Below are 25,564 nucleotides of genomic sequence, written 5' to 3'. Positions count from 1 at the left end.
CCTTCCAGCTAACCGGCTTTCCGGGTACAGAGCACCAGGGACCTGAAGACAGCCAGCGTGCGCAGCCCCGTGCGCCCTCACTCCACCCCTCGGTCCCCCGAGCCCGGTAGAGGGAGGAGCCAATGAACCGAAAGAGGAAGCAGCCGGCCTGCTGGCGGAGGGGCTCCGGCCGGGATGGAGCTGCGGGCGCTGCCGTGGCTCTGGCTGGTCTGCTGCTGCGGCGGCGGCGGCGGCGACGACGGCGGCAGAGGGCGCGGCGCGGGCCCCGGCGCCACCTTCTCCCGGACCGGGCCGCCGAGCCGCGAGCGAGAGGCAGCCGCCTTCCGGGTACCGAGCGGGCGCCAGCGTTTCTGTTTCCTTTTCGCCCCTTCCTGTCCCGGGACTGGGCTTGGGTGGAGGGGCCACGGGGTGCGGCGCTCTCGGCGGCCACCTGGCTGTGGCTCTGTAACGAGTCTGCGGTGCCAGCGCTGGGCTTTCACATGGAGCTTGTCTTTCCGTGCTCCGTGTGCCAGGGTGTCTGCCCCTTTCTCCCGTGTCTTTCGCGAACGAAAGATTTGATTTTCCATGAATGATTTGCGCTGTGGATTTATACCATGCGTCCACAGCAGTCAGGGGATGTGGGCAAAGTAGTCTTGATTGGAAGAAGTACCCCTTTTAGCAGTCCCCTTGACCATTCTCACCCACTTCAAACCTTTACAAGAAGCAGAAGCATGGTGCTGCCTACTGGCGCAGGAAACCTGTCGTTTTTCCCCCGGAGGGGTGCGATGTTAACTTCCTCCTGTGATCAGAAATTTCTGAACAGGAGACTACATTATGTAAATGCTGAGAATCCTGCCATTTATGGATTTTTCTGAACCGGAGCTCCTTAAGGTGGTGTAGCGGTTAAGTGCTATGGCTGCTAACCAAGGGGTTGGCAGTTCAAATCCACCAGGCGCTCCTTGGAGAACTCTGTCCTCTGGGGTCTCTATGAGACGGCGTAGACCCCATGGTAGTGGGTTTGGTTTGTTTTTTTGGAACTCCTTAAAGTAGTTTACCACTTTAAAAGCTTCTGCTGACTTGGTGGAGACCGATTTCGAGAAAATGGAAGAATCTAATTCCTCTTCAGATTATTTGGAAAAGACTTCATAATAACACTTTCTGAAGCCCAGGGGACCGCAAGAAATAGCGACTTAGAGTTTGCCTCACCGTGTTCTGTGTATGTGATACTGTTTAAGATTTGTTTTTAATAACAAAAGATGTCATTATCATGTTGTAATTTATTATAAAAGAAATTGCTTCATTCTGAACCAAAAAATAAGTGTGAATTCACTAATATGACTTAGGGGGATTGTATTTATTCATTTCTGATCTTTTTCTTGGGGCTTCTCATGGGCTCCTATTGCTGTGCCCTCACCTGCTGTAATTAATGGTTAGGAGGTTCCTGCCTTGACTGACCGTCCATTCTTATCTGTGGCCCACACTGACCTGTGAACTTTCTTCTCCACTTTATTACCCTTGCAGCTCAGATCCAGCTTTTGAAACCAGAAGCACTCACAACCCCTTGAGAACACAGTTTCTGTCCTGTGTTCTACCTCTGCCCTGGGCTTGCTTGCTATTGTGGTGACCAGAACCCCTTGGGACCTGTGGGGGGAGGAGGGTGAGAATAGACGCATCTGTACTAATGAATGTATTCATTGGCTAAATCAGTAAGTGCACCGCCACGTTCCTCAAAAAATCACATTTAAGGACTGGAGGCTCAAGGGGGATAGAGTAAAAATTATGCGTATATGTGGAGCCCTGGTGGCACAGTGTTTGGCTGCTAACCAAATGGTCGTCCGTTGGAACCCACCACCACTCTGAGGGGAAAAGATGTGTCAGTCTGATTCTTTGAAGACTTATAGCCATGGAAACCCTATGGGGCAGTTCTCCTCTGTCCTAAAGGATCTCTAAAAAAAAAAAAAAAAGGTCTCTAGGAGTCAAAATTAGCTGGAGGTAATGAGTTGGGTTAGGTTACATATATATACATATACACATATATATAACATGTTATTTCTATAATTTATTTTATATATATATATAATTTGGAATCCCTAAGTGGTGCAAAAGGTTAAGCAGTTGACTGCTAACATGAAGGTTGATGGTTCGAACCCATCCAGAGGTGCCTTGAAAACTCTGTGGAGTGCAGTTCCACTCTGCACACATGGGGTCAGCATGAGTCAGAATGGACTTGAAGACAACTACTTGTGGTTATATCTATTATTTATGTAGTTATTCATATTGGCCCTGTGAAAAGAACATATCAGGAGATGAATGTATAGAAAATACAACTGTTCTCAGGAGAAATACTAGGTTCCAGGTTGGGAGATGGAAAGTTGCAATTAGAGGAGGGAAGAGTTACGAAGAAACTTGTTGCTGTTATTATCAGCTGTCTGTGACCCCATGCACAATGGAATAGGGCCACTGTGCTTTTCTGTAGCATTTCGTTGGCTGATTTTTGGGAGAAGGTCACCAGGCCTTTCTTGCTAGTTTGTCTTAGTTTAGATGCTCTGCTGAAACCTGTTCAGCATCATAACAAACATGCAAGACTCCGCTGACAGATGAGTGGTGGCTGTGCCTCAGGTGGATAGGCCGGAAGTTGGACCTGGGCCTCCTGTGTGTTGTTGTTAGGTGCTGTACAGTTGGTTCCAACTCATAGCGACCCTTTGCATGACAGAACGAAACACTGCTTAGTCCTGCGCCATTCTCAGAATCCTTGTTATGCTTGAGCCCATTGATGCAGCCACTGTGTCAATCCATCTCCTTGAGGGCCTTCCTTTTTTTTCGCTGACCTTCTACTCTACCAAGCATGATGTTCTTCTCCTGGGACTGGTCTCTCCTGATAACATGGCCAAAGTTGTGAGACAAAGTCTCACCATCCTCACTTCTAAGAGCATTCTGGCTGTACTTCTTCCAAGACTGATTTGTTTGTTCTTCTGGCAGTCCATGTTGTTGTTGTTGTTGTTCAGTGCTGTCGAGTCGGTTCCAACTCAAAGTGACCCTGTGCACAACAGAACGAAACACTGCCCGGTCCTGTGCCATCCTTAAAATCGTTGTTATGCTTGAGCTCATTGTTGCAGCCACTGTGTCAGTCCACCTCGTTGAGGGTCTTTCTCTTTTCTGCTGAGCCTGTACTTTGCCAAGCATGATGTCCTTCTCCAGGGACTGATCCCTCCTGACAACATGTCCAAGGTATGTAAGACGCGGTCTCGCCATCCTTGCCTCTAAGGAGCATTCTGGCTGCACTTCTTCCAAGACAGATTTGTTCGTTCTTTTGGCAGTCCATGCTATATTCAGTATTCTTCGCCAACACCACAATTCAAAGGAGTCAATTCTTCTTCGGTCTTGCATATTCGTTGTCCAGCTTTCACATGCATATGATGAGATTGGAAATACCATGGCTTGGGTCAGGTGCACTTTACTCCTTAAAGTGACGTCTTTGCTTTTAACTCTTGAAAGAGATCTTTTGCAGCACATTTGCCCGATGCAATGCATCTTTTGATTTCTTGACTGCCGCTTCCATGGGCATTGATTGTGGATCCAAGTAAAATGAAATCCTTGACAGCTTCAGTATTTTCTCTGTTTAACATAATGTGGCTTATTGGTCCAGTTGTGAGGATTTTTGTTTTTTTTTATGTTGAGGTGTAATCCATACCGAAGGCTGTGGTCTTTGAACTTCACCAATAAGTACTTCAAGTCCTCTTCACTTTTAACAAGCAAGGTTGTGTCATCTGCATATCACAGGTTATTAATGAGTCTTCCTTTCATCCAGATGCTGTTCTTCATATAGCCCAGCTTCTCGGATTATTTGCTTAGCATACAGGTTGAATAGGTATGGTGAAAGGATACAACCGTGGCACACACCTTTCCTGACCCCTTGTTCTGTTCTAATGACTGCCTCTAGGTCTGTGCACACAATTATGAGCACAATTAAGTGTTCTGGAATTCCCATTTTCTGCAACATTATCCGTAATTTGTTATGATCCAACAGTCGAATGCCTTTGCGCAGTCAACAAAACATAAGTAAACATCTTTCTGGTATTCTCTGCTTTCAGCCAGGATCCATCTGACATCAGCAGTGATACCCCTGGTTCCACGTCCTCTTCTGAATCCGGCTTGAATTTCTGGCAGCTCCTTGTCCATGCTCTGCTGCAGCCGTTTTTGAATGATCTTCAGCAAATTTTTACTTGTGTGTGGTAGAATTCTCCTGTTTAGAAGGTAAGAATTCTTCCACTGATCTACCACTACCCTCAAAAAACCTTGGGTTGAGAAAGAATGAAAAAAAATGTTTAAATTAATTGCTGCTAATGGGAGATCACTTCATGAGGTTGATCCTTCCAAACATAATTGGGTTTGAACTGGCATGGCTGTTTGGACCTGGAGCAGAGAGCTGGACTCAGCAATCAATAGAAAGGGCCTGCTTCCTTGATAACCGTGAGTGTGGCTTTTTCAGGATGGATTAACATATGCAGTAACTAAAAATCATTATGACCCTAGAAAACTAATCTCTGTAAAATTATGTCATACTGAATTGGTTGAATTGACACCCTCCATTGTTTATGTATCAGGCTAATTATGGTCAGAATCTAGAAAGCTATCTTGATCTGTAATGAAGTAAAATTAGAACAAAATTAAATAAAACTTAAAAAGATGAAAATGGAGTTATAAAGCACACTGTGCTGTGCTACAGAGAACTATAGGTTATAGTGTGCAAAGCAGGCAGACACTGAGGACCAAGAGCTAGAGTCTTTGGATCCTGATGTCTCACTTAAGGATAGCAATAGGGGTTTTTGTTTTTAGTAGGTCTCACCACATTTGCAAACTGCTTGGCAGAGGGTGTTGAGAAGTATCCAGGGCATGCAGCTGAGACACAGTTGGAAAAAGTGCTTGATCGATTAGTAATGCCTTTGATGGTCGTGGACTTAGAAAATAGTGAAAGGTTTTTTCCTTTCCGTCTCATGCATTTTCGCAAGTTCCCCAGGAATATTCCCTAAATGGAAGTTAGGTGACATTTAGGACCACTTTCCCACGAACTATCATTATGTTATTCAGTTATAACTGGGCCCCTCCTTGACTTATTATGGGATGCCATCCAGGAAAACTAACCTGGGAAAGAAGGAATAGCAGCTCTTGTCTTTGCTCTTTCACTCCTTTAGAAACTTCTAGTGTTCAGGAAGCTCCTAACTGTTATATTCTACCTGCCCTCCTTTGTGCCAAACCTAGGCGTACACTCATACTTAGTGACGCTCATAGTTATGCTGAAGAACAGTTAGATTGCTATTCTTTGGGGGATGCAGACCCACTAATGAATTTAATAGAAGTTGTTCATACTCACTTCAGAATTGTGTTCACTGCAAATGCACATATGACTTTGCATAAAATTTCAGAAGCTTCTCCTTAATTACTCCTGTGGCAGTGACACGTGCTACATTGTTACAAAATTATTTTTACCTTTAAGCACATTTGTTGATGCATAAAATAGGAGATAATAGTATCTTTACAATGAGTGATCCTAACTAACCAGCCATAGGTACCTGCTTGTCATAATCAGTCACCTGAACACTGGATTACCTCCTCCAAATAAACTTTATCCAAGAATTGCGTTTTCTGCCTAACATCATGATAAAGAGGTGAATTTGACAAAAGATTGTTTTATTCAGCAGAATATTTCTGATGGTTCTAGCTTAAAGCTGGGTGCCATCGAGCCGATTCCAACTCGTAATGACCCTGTGTACAGCAGAAAGAACTACTGCCCAGTCCTGGGCCATCCTCACAATAATTCCTGTATTTGAGCTCATTGTTGCAGCTACTGTGTCAATCCATCTCATTGAGGGTCTTCCTTTTTTTCGATGACCCTCTACTTTACCGAGCATAATGTCCTTCTCCAGGGACTGGTCCATCCTGATAACATGTCCAAGGTACCTGTGATGAAGTCTCGCCACCCTCCATTGCAAGGAGCGCTCTGACGGTTCTTCTAAGTCAGACTTATTCCATCTTCTGGCAGTCCATGGTATATTCAGTAGTCTTCACCAACATCATAATTCAAAGACATCAATGCTTCTTCGATCTTCCTTATTCGTTCAGCCTTCCCATACATATGAGGCAAATGAAAATACTGTGGCTTGGGACAAGCGCACCTGAGTCCTCAAAGTGACATCTTTACTTTTTAACACTTGAAAGTAAACTTTTGCAGCAGATTTGCCCAAAGCAATACGTCCTTTGATTTATTGGCTGCTGCTTCCGTGAGCATTGATTGTGGGTCCATGTAAAATGAAGTCACTGAAGACGTCAGTCTTTTCTCCGTTTATCGTGATGTTGCTTATTGGTCCAGTTATGAGGATTTTTGTTTTCTTTATGTTGAGGTGTAATCCGTACTGAAGGCTGTGGTTTTGATCTCCATCAGTAAGTGCTTCAAGTCCACTTCACTTTCAGCAAGCACGGTCCTGTCATCTGCATAATGCAGGTTGTTAATGAGTCCTCCTCCCATCCTGAAGCCATGTTCTTCTTCATATAGTCCCGCTTCTTGGATTATTTGCTCAGCATACAGATTAAATAAATATGGTGAAGGGATACAGCCTTGACGCACCCCTTCCCAGATTTTTAAACCATGCAGTATTGCCTTGTTCTGTTCGAATGACTGCCTTCTGATCTATGTACGGGTTTCTCATGAGCACAATGAAGTGTTCTGGAATTCCACTCTTCACAGTGTTATCCATAATTTGTTATGATACACACAGTCAAATGCCTTTGCATTGTCAATAAAACAGAGTTGTAAACATCTTTCTGGTATTCTCTGCTTTCAGCCAACATCCATCTGACATCAGCAATGATATTCACCTTGAATTTCTGTCAGTTCCCTGTCGATGTACTGCTGCAACTGACTGCGTTATCTTCAGCAAAATTTTACTTGCACGTGATATTAATGATATTGTTCTATAATTTCTACATTCTGTTGAATCACCTTTCTTCTGGAATGGGAACAAATATGGATCTCTTCCAGTGGGTTGACCTGTTAGCTGTCTTCCAAACTTCTTGGCATAGACAAGTGAGTACCTCCAGTGTTGCATCTGTTTGTTGAAATATCTCAATTGGTGTTCTGTCAATTCCTGGGGCCTTTTTTTTTGCCAGTGCCTTCAGTGCAGCTTGGACTTCTTCCTTCAATAACATTCATTCTGGATCATAATGCTACCTCATAAAATGGTTGAATGTTGACTAATTCTTTTTGGGACAGTGACTCTGTGTATTCCTTCCATCTTCTTTTGATACCTCCTGCGTCATTCAATATGTTGCCCATAGAATCCTTCATCTTTGCAGTTTGAGGCTTGAATTTTTCCTTCAGTTCTTTCAGCTTGAGAAATGCCAGGCATGTTTTTCTCTTTTGGTTTTCTATTTCCACATCTTTGCACATGCCATTATAATACTTTGTTTTCTCAAGATTCCCTTCGAAATCTTCTGTTCAGCTCTTTTACTTCATCATTTCTTCCATTCACTTTAGCTGCTCTACATTCAAGAGCAAGTTTCAGAGTGTCTTCTAACATCCGTTTTGGTCTTTTCTTTCTTTCGTGTCTTTTTAATGACCTGCTGCTTTCTTCATGTATGATGTCCTTGATGTTATTCCACAACTCATGTGGTCTTCAGTCATTAGTGTTCAATGTGTGAAAGCTATTCTTGAGATGATTTCTAAATTCAGGTGGGATATACTCAAGGTGGTACTTTGGCTGTCATGGACTTATTTTAATATTCTTCAGCTTCCACTTGAACTTGCATATGAGCAATTAATTGTCTGTTCCTTAGTCGGCCCCTGGCATTGTTTTGACTGTTGATATTGAGCCTCTCCAGTGTCTTCTTCCACAAGTGTAGTTAATTTGGTTCCTGTGTATTCCATCTGGTGGGCTTCGCATGTATGGTCACTGTTTATGTTGTTGAAAATGTTATTTGCAGTGAATAAGTCATTGGTCTTGTGAAACTCTATCATGCGGTCTCTGGTGTCGTTTCTGTCACCGGGGTGTATTTTTCAAGTACTGATTCTTCTTCTTTAAAGCATACAGTGCCTAAATGAAATCTTGTATCAGAATTTATGAATTTATTTGTCCACCTGTCCAGCTGTTTATTCCATGATTTATTTAATTTATGTAATATTTACTATGTATGAGGTTGCTCTAAGTTTTTGAGTGATATAAAGAATAAGACATGTGCAGAACTCTGAGAAATCATAATCTAATAAATTCATATTTTTATCTTTCAACATTGTGCTATAACTCATTTTCCAGTGAACAGACGAATATAGAGACTAGTCTACGAGAAAAACAAATTCCTTCATCCAGTTCACAAAAGAGCATTTTTTTAATTCAGTCTGTGAATACAGGAGCATAGGTACGCACGCGTGCGCGCGCACACTCACATGACCACGTTCAGTCTGAATGACTACAAATTTCTTATTACTTTACCTAGTAAATATATATGTGCATTCTTTTTACACAGACCTCAGCACACCCCCCATAAAATGTCTTATGTAAGAAACTTTTCTAAAGCAGTAATTCGTAAAAGTATATTCAATGAAATTATATTTTAATTATTCTAGTACAGGGCTTCTGAACAGCAACGCAAAGAAATACATAAGGCAGTAGAGAATACAACAGTGATCCCATGTATATCTGGTCATTCTTTCTTGTGGGGGCCGTTCTGTGTGTTGTGGGATGTTTAGCAGCATCTCTGGCCTCTACCCCCACCAGACACCAGTAACATTGCTATCAGACTCCCAGTGTAATGATCAAAAAAGTCACCAGCCATTGTGACACGTCCCCTTGGGGGACAAAATCACTCTCAGTTGAGAAGCACTGTGCTAAGGTACAACCCTCAAGTTTTGAGAGAAATTCTCAGTAATTCTCCTATATAGCGTACAAATGTTTTATCTCTTTTGCCCATCCCCGAATTCACTGCAACTTTCGGAAACCAAAGAGAATATTTAAATTCCACGTATAGAATTTATGATTCATCCTAAACCAGACCTCAGAATCGGTACATGAGGGCTGTTAAGCCTTAGTAATGGAAGTGAAAGGCAAGCAGTGGCCTTTGAGGTTCAGTAGAGAAAGTGATCTTTACAAACTGCTTGTTTCCTCAGCTAGTAATTTCATGTAAAATTTACCCTGTCAGTGCATGGGATCATCATAAGGGATACACACACCATCACCTGGCACCACATCTGTTCAAAACCTGTTCTGATTTATCAGCTGTAATTTTTCCACCAGTATATCCATCTGATTTTCAGACTTCTGCACATTTAAAAGTTGTAATGATTCGTACCCTCCAAATTTTATATCTTTCTGTGATAAATGAAATGAGGGCTCTAGTCTTTAATATTTTATACGGCTTTAGGTACAGTACTCTTCAGTCAATCACTATTGTAGTCTCTATTACCTTATGTTAATAAAATATGTTAATGGAACTTTTGGCTACTTTTGGTTCTATGACAAAACCAAAACAAACCTGTTGCTGTCAACTCTATTCCAATTCTTGGTGACCCTGGGCGTTGCAGAGTACAGCTGTGCTCCACAGGGTTGTCTTGGCTATAATCGTTAGGGAAGCAGATAGCCAAGTCCTTCTTCCGCTGAGTGGGTTTAAACCACCAACGCTTAGGTTAGTAGTCCAGCACAAAACACTGGTCCCACCACAGAGGTTGTTAATACAACGAGCAGCAAGTGCTCAAGATAGTCAAAGTTTGTAATACTTTTAGGAAATCTGCTTTAGCTGTAAGAGATGGGCCAGAAAAGTCTCTTAAAAGAGCAGATACTCTCGAGGAATGAAATATAGAGCTTTTTAAAATGTAAGTAATGCGAAACCACTGTTAAATAAACCGGATATGCATCCTACTGTTACAACACACAGAAAAAATATTCCTGATAATATTATTTTGAAGCACAAGATAGCTTTCTGTAGGTAATTGGTCCTCATTTCCCATTCCCTCGGAAATATTTACTCCACATTAACCTAAGTAAGTCTGAAAACATGGTCTTTGAATGACACTTGCTATAATCCAAATTTCTATATTTCAGGGCAAAGGAGGATTCAGCAGGATGTATTTCCTTGAGCATCTATTTAGCCAGACACTATAATATGTTTCCCAACTGTTACCTTATTTAATCCTCACATTTTGACAGGTTGGCGTTACCTCATCTGTCAATGAAGAAAGCTCAGAGAGGTTAATTATGTAGTCAAAGATTATACAGCAGTGGGATGTCTATGTGGTGAAACATTTTAGTATGTTGCAAAGTCGAGAAAAGATTAAACAAATCCATCCTTAAGTGTGTGCGTGTAGATGTGTAAGGGAATGATCCTTTGTTCAGAGCCTCCAGGAAAGGACTTTAGTCATATTGCAGAGTCAAGGGAACAGGGTGGCGGTGGTTGGGGGCAGGGAGATTGTGGGACAGAATACTTTGGGGTCCAGCGTGTTTTTTTTTTCATAGCAAGAAGTTGCCAATTACAAATATCAAGTAGTCCTAGCATGGGCCCTGGATAGACGTGAAATGGCAGGAGTAATTGTCCTGGAATGACAGACAAAATTCATAAATGGGATTCTTCTAGAAGCTGGCCCTGGTTAAATATGCAGAAGAGAGCAACATTTCCACAAGCCCTGCAAATATTGTAGATGCTGACATAAATCAAAGAACAGCAAGTGACAGCAAGTAGAAAATATATTTGAAGAGACGTCTGCCTTTTCAAACACATGCTAAAGGCTAAAATCAAGTAGCTGTTACTGGAATTATCATTGAGTATTAGGGACATGAATATTAAAAATAAATCAATAATCATTTCTTTCAATATTAAGTTGCTGTTAATATAGCTACCTCATAACCAGAATGACTAAAATTCAGATGATAAAGTAAATGTCTTAGCCTATGCAAAATTAAGAGAAGAACTTTGAAACTCATTGAGCGAAAGATGAATAGATTTGATTATTTTTAAGTATTTTGGCTTTAACCTGTTATTTACTAAGAGAGGCAATGTTTGTTTTTCTCACAGTGTACAAAAACACTTTGCATTTAGTGTCCAACTGTGTGGAAAAAATGTGGTAAACTACCACCTCAGTTTCCCAGCCACGCGTGTGAACGCAGCCATATACTCACCCTTTAAGTGTCTGTAGTGATATCATTGCCCCCACTCATGATTCTGGCATGCATTCCTAGAATATCTGGGCCAAAGAATTTGTGCAGTTTGAGGGCTCTTAAAAGGGTGTACCAGATTATATAGCACGTATATGTGTGCATGTTCCAGTTTCCCAGTGTCTTACTTTATAAACAATGTACGAATTTTATAAGCAAAAATAAGATGGCATTGTTATTTCGCTTGTTGGTGTTAGTTGTCTTCACATGGGCTCTGACTCATGACAGCATGACATGTAACCGTAGAACGTTGCTCAGTCCTGCTCCATCTTCATGATCATTGGCAGGTTTGGACTTATCTTCCAATACTATGTGGATAATATTCTTGTTGTGAACCATAAGATTTTCAATGGCTACTTTTTAGAAGTAAGACTTCAACATACCTTTGTTGAGGACACAATTCATTCCATAACAAAGGTCTTTCAAAGAGCTTAATTTGTTAATATTGGCGAAATGTATTTTATCCAGTTGTTTTTGTTTACTAAGATATTATTTACATGTAAATAAAATCTTCCAATTTAAAGTATACAGTTAGGTGAATTTTCATATTATGAAATCATGTAATCACCTCTGTAATCAAGGTACAGCACCAAACCCACTGCCGGCGAGTCGATTCCAACTCACAGCCACCCTGTAGGGTTTCCAAAGCTGTAAATCTCTATGAAAACAGACTGCCACATCTTTCTCCTATGAAGCCGCTGGTGGTTTCAAACTACTGACCTTTCGGTTAGCAGTCCATTGCTTTTAACTACCACGCCACCAGAGCTCCTATAAGCTGTAGCACAATTCCTCATTTTTCGGTTTCTTAAGCCATTTGCTCTGGATAGTCTTCCTTCTTCCTATTAGTCTGGCCCCAGACAACCACTGTTTTGTTTTTTTTTTTTTCTATCACTGTATTTTTGCCTTTTCTAGAATTTTACATAATTGGAATCATAGAGCACATAGTCTTTTGTGCTTGGTTTCCTTTACCCTAAAACCATTAAGGGCATGGCAAACATAAAACGTTATTTATTTATTCAACAACAAATATTTGTTGAGTACTTATTGTGTGTCAGGCATGTGCTTGATGTGGGGACCACAGTGATGAATAAGACAGATGAGCTTTGCTCTCATTTTGCATATAGGTTTGTGAGAGACAGACACACAGTAAACCCTTAATAACATAAATACAGAAGGGACAGTTGAAAACCTACCAGATTACGTTGTCGTCATCATCAAGTTGGCGCCAACTCATGATGAATGACCTTATATATAACGTAACAAAAGAGTGCCGGTCCCACGCCATCTTCCTGGCCGTTGGTATGTGCAAGTCCGTTTTTGTGGCTGTTTGTCTGTCCATCCCACTGAGGGTTTCCCTTTTTTTTGCTGACTTTACCAAACATGATGCCCTTTTCTAGTGATTGATCTTGCCTGATGACATATCCAAAGTAAACAAGCCAGAGTTTTGCCATCCTTGCTTCTAAGGAACATCTGGTTTTATTTCTTTTAAGACTGATTTGTTCGTTCTTTTGGCGGTTTACAGTATATTCAGTATTCTTCAGCAATACCACAATTCGAATACATCAATTCTTCTGTCTTCCGTTTTCATTATCCAACTTTCACATGCATGTGAGGCAATTAAAAAGACCATGGCTTGGGTCAGATGGACCTAGTCGTAAAAGTGGTTCTTTGGTTTTAAAACCTTAAAGTCGTCTTTGGTAACAGACTTGCTCAATGCATTATGTCCTTTGATTCCATTACCGCTGCTTCCAAATGTCAGTCTCCTGAAATTTTGTTTATCCTACTCATTTGGTCAGTATTAGAAATTTGAGTCATGTTCGTATAGAAGGCAAGATATAACAAAATTCAAAGCCGAGGAGATGTAAATAATGGCCATATTTTCCCTCCAAATAGAAAAATCAACGTATCTTCCTGGAACATTTCCTGGGTTGCATCTCTTCCACAAACCTTATAACCCTAATTGAGATGCCAAAAAACCCAAGCCTGTTGCCACTGAGTCAATTTCAACTCATAGCAACCCTATAGGACAGAGTTGAAATGCCCCATTGTGTTTCCAAGGGGCAGCTGGTGGATTTGAACTGATGATCTTTTGGTTAGCAGCTGAGCTCCTCACTACCGCGCCATCAGGGCTCCAAATGAGGTGTAGTTATCTACAAAGCTTAAATAGAATTAGGTTTATTTATTCATTTTATTTACTCATTCCTTATTTCATGCTTTGTTACTTAGTGCTGGGAAATAACAAAGATGAAAAGAACACACTTCAAATGTCGTAATTGTTTAATTATATGAATATCTGTAGGTGACAATTTGCCCCTAGTCATTTGCAGTTTATTTATGTATTTTTCACTGAGCCAGCATTTCAGCAAACATACATTTAGTAATCCCTGCATGCTTGGTGAAGGGAATTCAGAAATAAGTAAGACATATTTTTCCATGCTTTTATAAAATATCTGAAATCAGAGAGTAGTTCTAATACAACAGGCTTTTAAATCTGATCTGGCTATCTTCTAAAACCTTTCATTATGACCTGTAGGAAATAAATCAATCACTGACTTTTGCACCTGAAAAATATTTTTGAAGTGGGTTATATACAAATCACTTTGAAAAGTCAACATGCTTGATATAAATGAGCTTTTATTTTTTTATTATTTCTTCAAAGGAAAGCCTTAACAGACATCGATATTTGAATTCTCTATTTCCTAATGAAAACTCTACTGCCTCCTATGGAATAAATCAGTTTTCTTATTTGTTTCCTGAAGAGTTTAAAGGTATGGTCTAATTGTTCTCTGAGTAGATTAATTTCCCAATTTTAACTTGTTCGTTTAACTTTTGAGGAATTGTTTAATTATAAATCTAGTAAATTGAGTAAAAGTTAACCTTTATTAAGTATTTACAAACCCAAGTGTCAAGCATGTGCCAGGTGCTGAGAGTTAGAAAAATATATTGATGGCCAAACCAAAAAAAAAAAAATTGCCATCAAGGTGATTATGACTCATGGCAACCCAACCCCATGTGTTTCAGGGTAGAACTGTGCTCCACAGGATTTCCAATGGCTATGATATTTTGGGGAGCCCTGGTGGTGCTGTGGTTAAGACTTTGGCTGCTAACCAAAAGGTTGGCAGTTTGAATCCACCAGCTGGTCCTTGGAACCCCTATGGGGCAGCTCTACTCTGTCCTATAGGGTCACAATGAGTCAGAATCAACTCAATGGCAATGGCTTTTTTTTTTTTTTTTTAGTTTATGATCTTTGCAGTTCCAGGCCTTTCTTCTGAGGCATCTCTGAGATGACTCAAACCACCAACCTTTTCGTTGGTAGCTAAGCACTTAAGTGTTTATGCAGCTGCTGAAAAGCATAATTATACACATTTCCATTTGGCTATAAGGGACATTGTGTTTTATCACTTCTGCAGTTTTCCAGTGCTACTTCTGTTCAAGACACCCGTGGTTCCATAGGCTAATGATAAAACAGATGATGTTGATTGTATCCATTTTTATTGTTGGCCTGATTTTACCAGACAAGTCATTTTATCTGTCAACTCCAGCCTTATGTTAGGAATTCTTGTTTTTTGCTAGCTTTCAGCTGGATGTATTTCCTGAAATGGAAAAACACAAAGAAAAATCTAGAATGACAAGCTTCCTCTTGGAAAGTTTCTACAATATGTTTCTTTTTGAAAATGTCCTAGAGAAATAATTGTAAGGATCTCGCCCTATAATGTGTTACTGGTCGTATTTTCATTTCATGTTTCCATTCAGCAATTTATTTGAGAAGCAAGCCTTCCAGATTTCCCAGATACCCAACAGACCTACAAATGTCAATCACCAACGTATCCTTGCCAGTGAGATTTGACTGGAGAGAGAAGCATGTTGTAACGCAAGTGAGAAACCAGAAGATGGTAAGTTTCAGATTCTTTAAAAAAAAAAAAAACTTAGCATCGGAAGGCATTATTGCGATCAAGTTCAGTCAAAAACTTGTAAATGGACTCATCATCTTTCTAGATAAAATCAAACCTCAATCATCCCAAAAATGGCAATGAAAGCAGACTCTCTGATGGGATGAGATGTAGACATCAGAGCCCTGACTTTAATTCCTGAAGCTCATCCTTCATTTGTGTGTCCTCATGGTGATAGCCATTGCCCTCAGCACACTCCCTCAGGGAGACTTCCTGTAGCTGGATCACAGACACCAGGCCTTCTATACAATAGCAGATGGAAGGTTGGAGAAGGTAAACATGGCCACTAAATGGTAAGTGGTTCAAAAGGGAAACAATACTGAAAAAGTAACATTTACTAACAGCGTGGACTTATTCCTTGGGTTCTCATGCCTCATTCTCTGATCTCTATCAGAAGACCCTTTCCCTACCACAGCCTCCTGTGGGATCACACGTTTTCTAATCTGTGATCCTTAAAAGTGCAGTCAGTTCTGCTATACGGTGACATGCGTGTTCCTAAAAATCCCCACCTATGCAAAACTACTCAATAAAAGTGCTGGAGTTTATGGGAAACATGGAGATAGGAACACAGCACTCAAAAACTTCGTCAATGACACAAAAAAATAGGAAACTAATAAAAAATCTTAACAGCTTTACACACATAAATGATTTAAAAAATAGGAGCAACAGAGGAAGAAGGGGAGTCAGGAATAGGAGGAGGAAATGGAATGTGTGGCTCATTGTCTCCATGAAAAACTGCCTCCTTTGTCATGAGATCAGAAGAACTGGATGGTGCCTGGCTATAATTATTGAGCATTTTGATCAAAGATTCTTTAGAAGAATCCTGATCAAAAGGGGGAAAGTGCAGGACATAATTTCAAATTATGATGGAATCCTGATTTTCTGGAGCTATGGAGGCTGGAAAAATCCCTGAAATTATTGCCCTGAGATAATCTTTGAACCATAAACTAAAAATATCCCTTGAAATCTTCTTAAATCCAAACAATAGTTTACTTCGTGAAGAATGCCTGCCTTGAGTATTGTGCTCTTTTAAGCTCTGTCTATATGGGATCAAACTGACAATAGTACCTTGAAAGATGGGAATCTTAGGGGACAGTGAATTTATGCTAATGGAGAAGGAACAACCCAGAAAAGGGGGATGCAAATGGTTGTACAACTCAAAGAGTGTCATCAGTGTCAATGAATTGTACATGTAGAAATTGTTGAATTGGTGTACTCCTGTGTGTATTCTGAACAAAAACAAAAATAAATTATAAAAAATACATGAACACTGCAATAAATACAGTACTCTATCTTGAAAAACGGATCATGTATGCTTTTAGAAGCGAGCATTAGAAAGGTTGCAGCTTGTGAGTTAATGTGACATGGTGGAAGGAGTGCCATCTGAAAGTGCACAGAACGTTCTAACACTAGATGTGGATGGGTGTGGCTCATAACACACGCAGTGAACTGAGGTAGCAGGTAGATGATTGAGCTGTGTGCATGCACGTGTGTTGTGTATTTCTACAGAGCTCAGTTCAGCTGGGTACAGCTTTCTGTATTTTCCTACTGTATCTCTTGTAGATGAAATGACACATAAGCAAAGGTTCTTGTTCCCTAATATATTAAACACTGTAACAAACTTGGGTTTTCAAAACAAGTGTCATTAACAGTACTGACTGTATAGACGCCAGAGAGTGAGTCCCTCAAAGACCGATTTTCCTTCTATCCTACTTTTCTTCACCTCACCATTGGCATAGGGAATGTCAGTTGACTGCCCAAACCAGTTCCCTAACTTCAGGGGTATAATCTCAGTGTGTTTGCAGTGGAAACCGCAACAGTTCATTCAGCTTTCTCTTTTATGGTATGTTTTGCAGCCAAAAGTTTCTCAGTCTAGTTAGAATGATCCATTTTATTTCTCAGGTTCTGTATTGCTTGCTGTACGTTAAATTTTACTACGATTTCATTTGCTTTATTATTGGATTCACAGTGAAGTGTCTTCTCATGTTCTTGCTTTAGCATCTCACCCCTCGCACCTATTTGTATATACACTCACAGATATTTGTTCAACAGCTATTAAAGTTTGTGAATTCCTTTTCCAAGTAAGGACTTACAGCTGTCCTTAGTATCCATTTGGTCTTTGATTTTTATATTGTACTTATTCGTATTATCTCAATCTACAAGTTATTTGCAGGGAGCTGCTGTTTAAATAAATAAAATAGACGTGTGTTGTTTTGGTTTGCAGCACCCATTAATTGTTCCATTGTGGCAAAAGTAGTTGATTTTCATTTGCTCCTGCTCTCCTATGACATGTATGTGGGATACAATCTCAGATCCATGGATGGATCCAGAGTTAAGTCAATCAGTCCACCAAATTCCTGTAGCAGTGGTTGGTTCAGAGATGGGCTTGCACAGAGGTTGAATCACAGGACTAGTGTGGGAGCTATTGTAAAAAGTGGCTTACCCTTTTCTACTGTAAAAGAGGGCTTGTTCTTTTCTACTGAATGGCACCTGGAAGGCTATACCCCATTAGCTCATGACAACTAACTTGTGTCATGAAGGAGAAAGTCTTTCTGAGAATGAAGCCAACAAAGGTAGAAGAGACACACCAAACCAGGAGACAGGGAGAGCCTTGTCTGATGATGTCATAGACTGTCTTTATCCAGCCATGCTGGAAACCAAACTCACCCTAAACTCACCTCAATAACCCTTTTCCTTAAACTGGACTTGGTTAGGATTTAACTGTTCATTTACTCCCTCCTAACTGTTATAACCCCAAAGAAGTGGTATCTGTGTGCAGAACGGTTTCTGTTTGTATTTTTCTTTCTTTCTCACATGCTGTTGACCATGTTTTATCCTTATGCTGCTCTGCTTTCCAGTTTGAAGATAAGTAGTTGTTAAAGTTAGGTGCTGTTGAGTTGGTTCCTACTCAGAGAGACCCTATGCACAACAGAACAAAATACTGCCTGTTCCTGCATCATCCTCACAAATCTTTGCTATGCTTGAGCCCATTATTGCAGTCACTGTGTCAATTCATCTTGTTGAGAATCTACCTCTTTTTAACTTACTCTCTACCGAGTATGATGTCTTTCTTCAGCAACTGGTCCCTCCCGATAACATGTCCAAAATAAGGGAGACAAATTCTCACCATCCTTGCTTCTAAGGAGCGTTCTGGCTGTACTTCTTCCAAGACAGACTTGTTCATTCTTCTGGCAGTCCATTGCATATTCAATATTCTTCTTCAACACCATAATTCAAAGGCATCAGTGCTTCAGTCTTCCTCATTTGTTGTCTGACTGTCACATGCATATGAGGCCATTGAAAACGTCTTGGCTTGGGTCAGGCAGACCTTAGTCTTAAAGTGACGTCTTTGCCTAATGCAGTGAATCATTTGATTTCTTGACAGCTGTTTCCATGGATGTTGATTGTGGATCCAAGTAAAATGAAATCCTTAAGAACTTCAGTCTTTTCTCCATTTATCATGATGTTTCTTATTGGTCCAGTTGTGAGAACTTTTGTTTTCTTTATGTTGAGGTATAATCCATGGACTGAAGCCTGTGGTTTTTGATCTTCATCAGAAGTGCTTCAAGTCCTTTTCACTTTCAGCAAGCAAAGCTGTGTCATCTGCCTATCACAAGTTGTTAATGAGTCCTCCTCCAATCCTGATGCCATGTTCTTCTTTGTGTAGTCCAGCTTCTTGGGTTATTTGCTTAGCATACAGATTGAATAAGTATGGTGAAAGGATACAACCCTGATGCACACCTTTCCTGACTTTAACCACACAGTATCCCCTTGTTGTTTTTGAATGACTGTTCTTGGTCTAAGTACAGGTTCCTCATGAGCACAATTAAGCGTTCTGGAATTCTCATTCTTGTCAGTGTTATCCATAATTTGTTATAATCCACACAGTCGAATGCATTTGCATAGTCAGTTAAACACAGGTAAACATCTTTCTGGTATTCTCTGCTTTCAACCATAATCCATCTGACATCAGCAATGGTATCCCTGGTTCCACATCCTCTTCTAAATCCTGCTTGAATTTCTGGCATTTCCCTATCTATGTATTGCTGCAACAGCTTTTGAATGATCTTCAGCAAAATTTTACTTGTGTGTAATATTAATGATATTGTTCAATGACTTCCACATTGTTGGATCACCTTTCTTTGAAATGGGTATAAATATGGACCTCTTCCAGTCCATTGGCCAAGTAACTGTCTTCCAAATTTCTTGGCATAGGCGAGTGAGCACTTCTGGAGCTGCATACATTTGTTGAAATATCTCAGTTGATATTCTTTCAATTCCTGGAGCCTTGTTTTTCATTAGTGCCTTCAGTGCCGCTTAGACCTCTTCCTTCAGTACCATCGGTTCATAATCATATGCTACCTTATGAAATGGTTGAATGTTGACCAGTTCTTTTTGGTATGGTGACTCTGTATTCCTTCCTTCCATCTTCTTTTGGTGCTTCTTGTGTTATTTAATATTTTTCCTGTAGAATCCTTCAGTATTGCAACTCAAGGGTTGAATTTTTCCTTCAGTTCTTTCCACTTGAGAAATGCCGAACATGTTCTTCCCTCTTGGTTTTCTATCTTCAGGCCTTTTCACATTTCATTGTAATACTTTGTCTTCTCGAACCACCCCTTGAAATCTTCTGTTCAGCTGTTTTACTTCATCATTTCCTTCTTTTCCTTTAGCTACTCTTTCAAGAGCAAGTTTCAGAGTCTCTTCTGACATCCATTTTGGTCTCCCTTTCTTGTCTTTTTAATGACCCTTGTTTTCTTCATGAATGACGTCCTTGATATCATTGCACAACTAGTCTGGTCCTCAATCATTAGTGTTTAACATGTCAAATCTATTCTTGAGATGGTCTCTAAATTCAAGTGGGATATACTTTGGCTCTCGTCAGCTTCAGCTTGACCTTGCATATGAGCAATTGATGGTCTGTTCCACAGTAGGCCCCTGGCCTTGTTCTGTTTAATGATAATTGAGCTTTTCCATCATCTTATTCACAGACGTAGTTGATTTCATTCTCTGTACGCCAGCTGGTGAGGTCCATGTGTATAGTCACTGTTTGTTTTCTTGAGAAAATGTACTTGCAGTGAAGAGGTCGTTGGTCTTGCAAAATTCTGTCATGTAATCTCCAGTGTCATTTCTATCACAAAGGCCATACTTTCCAACTACCAGTCCTTCTTCTTTGTTTCCAGCCTTCGTATTCCAATCACCAGTAATTATCAGTGCATCTTGTAGAAGTTGGTAGAAATTTTCATGTTCCTCATCTTTGGCCTTAGTGGCTGGTGTGTAAATTTGAATAATAATTAACCGGTCGTCCTTATAGGCATATGGATATTATCCTATCACTGATGGTGTTGTACTTCAGCATAGATCTTGAAATATTCTTTTTGACACTGTTCATCTTCAATTTGTCATTTCCAGCACAGGAGACCATATGATTGTCTGATTCAAAATGGCCAATACCAGTCCATTTCAGCTCATTAACAACTATGATATCAATATTTATGTGTTTCGTTTCATTTTTGACAATTTCCAATTTTCCTAGGTTCATATTTCCTACATTTCACACTCCCATAATTAATGGATATTTACAGCTGTTTCTTCTCATTTTGAGTGGTGCCACATCAGCAAATGAATGTCCTGAAAACTTGACTCTATCTACGTCATTAAGGTCAACTCTACTTATTTTTTATTTTCTACTTTGAAGAGGTAGCTCTTCCCCAGTCATATTTTGAGTACTTTCCAACCTAAGAGGCTCATCTTCCAGCACTATATCAGACCATATTTTGCTGCCATTAAGATTTTCACAGGGCCATTTTTTTTTTCAGAAGTGGACTGCCAGGTCCTTCTTCTTTGTCTGTCTTAGTCTGGAAGCTCCACTAAAACCTGGTCACCAAGGGTGACCCTGCTGGTATTTGAAATACCAGTGGCATTTGAAATACTAGTATCACAGCAACATGCAAGCCCTCACAGTATGACAAACTGACAGTCACGTGGTGGTTGAGGAGAAGATTCTTGGAAGCTAACTAAAGTCAAAAAGTTCTGCTCCCTGAAAAATTCTGCAGTAGCCTATTTCCTGCCGGTTCTTCTAATTCTGATCACAGCAGATAATAGTCCTTATATTGTTGCTTGTGGTTTTCTTCCCATCTAATAGCTGTGCTTCATCACAATATTTAGGAAAATGTCTTGATTTGACATAATTGTATACAAAATGTTATTTGTGCTCTAAAAATTCCATAGGCAACCACTTGAATATTTTCACTTGCATGTTTAATAGGCATTTCAGACTGAATGTGTCCAAAATGTTCAGAACTCATGAACAATCCCTAAAGTAATGCCTCTAATCTGATCTTTCCCAGCTCAGTAATTAATACCACTCAACTGAAGCCACAAATGCAAAGCCTTGATTCCTCTCTTTACCCAATCCACACTCCATATCTAACCATCGCCAGGTTCTGTTTGACATATGTCTCCATCACATATCTCAAAACAGTCCACATATCTGCCTTTTTACTTAATCCCCCTAGCCTGAGCCCCTCATCTTTAATACCACATTTCTGAGTCCTGTTCCACAGAGAGAGGCCTGTTTAGTATACAAAGCTGGGCTCTTTAATCTTGCTGAGCAAGGGAGAGCAGCACATTGAGAGAATCTCAGTGGCATGTCAAAGTGAGGGTTGGGGGTTAGTTAGCAAGGGTAATTGCAAAGTATGGTGGCCTGGGGTTAACATACGTTGTTTCTAGGGCAGAATCAGCTAGTGCAGCCTGGCATTGATCAGAATTCATAAACTTAGCATTGCTGGGACAACCGGTGGTCTTACTTTTGGAACACATGAGTCTATGCATAAGCCAAACCAAACCCCCTGCTGTTGAGTTGATTCCGACTCATAGCGACCCTATAGGACAAAGTATAACTGCCCCAAGGAGCAGCTGGTGGATTCATATTGGTTAGCACCCGCGCTGTGAACCACTGCACCACCAGAGTTCCTAAATCTATGTGCGGTTACAGTGAAAAATAGTTTGTCTCTGATGTTATCTTGGAACATGTCAGTCCTGCCCTCTGGGAACTATGTAGTAAAAAAGCCCTAGTTAAAGTAACTTACATATGCTGACTACCTGCTGTCTGTGTTCTAAACACGTATCAGCTCACTTAATCGGTAGAATATATCTGTGAGACAAGTACTATTACTGTACACATTTTACAGATGAGGAAACATGAGACCCAGATTTTTAAACAGCTTGCCCCAAATCTAATAATAAGAGAAAGAAAAATAAATGAATAAAGAATTTGTCTTCCTTTCCTAGTGCTGCTATAACACAAACACCACGAGTGGGTGCCTTTAATGAACAGAAATTTATTTTCTCATAGGTCAGGAGGCTAGTAGCCTGAAACCAGGGCACCAGCTCTAGGCTAATGCTCCCTTGTTTCTACTTGCTTTTGTGTCTAATCTGCTTTTTCTTATAACTCAGAAGTGATTAGGTTTAGGACACACACCACACTGGTAACGGTCTTATTAATGTAACAAAGAAATCCCTATTCCCAGGTGGAATTACATCCACCTATATAAGGGATCCACAATCAACACCCATTAAAGCAGCAGTCAGGAAATCAAATGACACATTGAATCAGGCAAATCTGCTACTAAAGACCTCTTTAAAGTGTTAAAAAGCAAAGATGTCAGTTTAAGGACTAAGGTGAACCTGACCCAAGCCACGATGTTTTTAGTCACCTCATATGCCTGTAAAAGCTGGGCAGTGAATAAGGAAGACTGAAGAGGAATTGATGCCTTTGAATTAGGGTGTTGATGAAGAATATTGAATATACCATGTACGGCCAAAAAAATGAACAAATCTGTCTTAGAAGAAGTACAGTCAGAGTGTTCCTTGGAAGTGAGGATGGCAAGACTTCGTCTCACTTACTTTGGACATGTTATCATGAGGGACCAGTCCCTGGAAAAAGACATCATGCTTGATAAAATAGAGTGTCAGTGAAAAAGAGGAAGACCCTGAAGGAGGTGGATTGACACAGTGAGCGTAACAATGGGCTGAAGCATAACAACGATTGTGAGGATAGCTCAGAACCTGGCGGTGTTTCATTCTTTTGTGCATAGGGTCGCTATGAGTTCAAAATCCATGGCACCTAACAACAACGACATATAGGGGTTAGCACAGTGGTTAAGAGCTCGGCTACTAACCAAAAGGCTGGCAGTTTGAATCTACCAGCTGCTCCTTGGAAACCCTATGGGGCAGTTCTAATCTGTCCTATAGGTTTGCTATGAGTCAGAATTGACTCAAGGATAGTGGGTATAGAGGGGTTACCATTCCAACACATATTTTAGGTGGACACAGTTCAATCCATAACAGAATTTTATCTCCCTCCCCAAAGCCTTATGTAATCTTCATGATAAAAGTATTTTCTAGAAAGAATGAAATCTTATTTTATAGATCTCCGAGGTCCCTGGGTGGTCCAAATGGTTTGCTCTCCACCACTAACCAGTAGAGTCAGTATGAGTCAGAACTGACCCAACAGCAGTGGGTTTTTACTAACGTAAAGTTGGCAATTCAGACCCACCAGCTGCACTGTGGAAAAGACCTGGCAATCTGCTTCTGTAATGATTACAGTCAAGAAAATTCTATGGGGTCGCCATGAGTCGGATTATCACCATGGTGCTTCTGCCTTTGCTCTTGTCCTCTGTGGGTCTGCCTACTAGACAGTACTGAAGGCTTCCCTTCACTGTTCCTACCCTCACCTTAGGGTTCCTGCCCCCTACTATACAGTACTGAAGGCTTCCCTTCACTGTTCCTACCCCCACCTTAGGGTTCCTGCCCCCTACTACACAGTACTGAAGGCTTCCCTTCACTGTTCCTACCCTCACCTTAGGGTTCCTGCCCCCTACTAGACAGTACTGAAGGCTTCCCTTCACTGTTCTTACCCTCACCTTAGGGTTCCTGCCCATGTGTCCTCTTAATGCCTTCTTCTGGGATTGCAAACAAACGGCAGCTGTTTCTCTATTCAGCCTTTTGTCAAAGGCAGTAGAGAAGATGGTTTTCATTGACCCACAGGACACTAAGTCCAGGGACCCAGGACAAAATTACAAAAGAGGTAAAATCTATGTTTTAGGGTCCTATTGCATGGTTTATTTTTAAATCCTCTTCCTAATTCTCCCTTCTTCTCCTTCAATTAAGCCTGTCAAGTATTAGATTTTCACAGCGAAGTGTGAATTAGTCATACTCAGTCCTTTTGGAAGTATCTAAATTGCATTTAAGGGGAACTTCTAATAAAAAAAATAGAAATCTTTAATTAAAGGAATATAATGGAGGATATTTTCCAACAGGACTGCCCTCCTTGACTATATAGGTATGGTTGTCACATTTCTCAAGGGCTGGGGCCCCTGCTGTAGATTCATTTAGTGACTATTTTACTGTGTCATAGGCACAGGGAATGTAGAGACAAATAAGACCACTTAAAGCCATTAAGTTGCTCAAACTCAAATATATCCAATTGTTCTTCCTTTGCCTAACACTGCAGCACACAGTCTTAAGAGTGTGTAACTTTAGTCCAGTTTCGAATCCTAGGGCTCATCTTTGCCTTTTCTGTGGTTCCTTCGTCTTCCTTTAGGGAGATCCACTGGCTCTGTTTCCTCCATCACCTCCTTTTATTTCAGGACCAGGCTTTTTAATATGTTGTTCCAATTTGTCAGATAAAAGGAGGTGAATAAATAGATTCAGAATCAGCTAAAATGGTCAGCCAGTATTTGATTGAGGAATAACTAATTTGGGTTTATAGCATTAAGATATTTCACGTGCATATGTGATATGCATACTTAATGGTGCATGCTGGCATCTGTCTGCATACAGCCTTATTAGTTTCCTAGGTCTACCATAATATACCACAAAGCGGGTGGCTTAAAACAACAGAAGTTTATCTCTCATGGTTGTGGACTGTATTGCTGTTAGTTGCCATCCAGTCACCTTGGAATCATAGCAGCCATATGTATGATAGAACTAAACGTTGTCTGGTCCTGCACCGTCTTCATGACTATTGGTATGTTTGAGCCCATTGTTGCAGCAATTGTGTCAGTCATCTCATGGAGGTTTTCCCTCATTTTTGCTAACCCTCTACTTTACCTAACATGATGTCTATTTTTACTGGTTGGTCTTTCTTGATGATGTGTCCAAAGTAAGCAAGAGGAAATCTTCCATTTTCCATTCCAAGGAACATTCTGGCTGCACTTCCTCCAAGACTAATTTGTTCTTCTGGAAGTCCATTCTGTATTCAATATTATTTGCCAAAACAACAATTCAAATGCATCAAGTTTTCTACAGTCTTCCTTTTTCATTGTCCTACTTGCACATACATGAGGTGTTAGAAAAGACCTTAGCACTGGTCAGACACACTTAAGTCATCAAAGTGATATCTTTCCTTTTTAGCATTTGAAAGAATCTTTTGCTACG

General features: G+C 40.4%; 1 protein-coding gene across 1 annotated transcript in view; it reads left to right on the top strand.

The window, feature by feature from the left end:
• Nucleotides 1–237: 237 nt before the first annotated feature.
• Nucleotides 238–25,564, top strand: part of CTSO (cathepsin O) — a 49,369-nt gene continuing 24,042 nt past the window's right edge. Inside the window, exons 1-5 of the mRNA XM_064267637.1 lie at nucleotides 238–327; nucleotides 4,071–4,233; nucleotides 6,819–7,060; nucleotides 13,834–13,942; nucleotides 14,928–15,067. Coding sequence (XP_064123707.1) covers nucleotides 6,842–7,060; nucleotides 13,834–13,942; nucleotides 14,928–15,067 — 468 coding nt within the window. The 5' untranslated portion in view covers nucleotides 238–327; nucleotides 4,071–4,233; nucleotides 6,819–6,841. The remainder of the gene's footprint in view (nucleotides 328–4,070; nucleotides 4,234–6,818; nucleotides 7,061–13,833; nucleotides 13,943–14,927; nucleotides 15,068–25,564) is intronic.

The sequence above is a fragment of the Loxodonta africana genome, chromosome 13, assembly GCF_030014295.1.
Source record: "Loxodonta africana isolate mLoxAfr1 chromosome 13, mLoxAfr1.hap2, whole genome shotgun sequence".
Lineage (NCBI taxonomy): Eukaryota > Metazoa > Chordata > Mammalia > Proboscidea > Elephantidae > Loxodonta > Loxodonta africana.
Note: the sequence above shows the minus strand (reverse complement) of the source record. Positions and strands in the feature narration are given on the sequence as shown.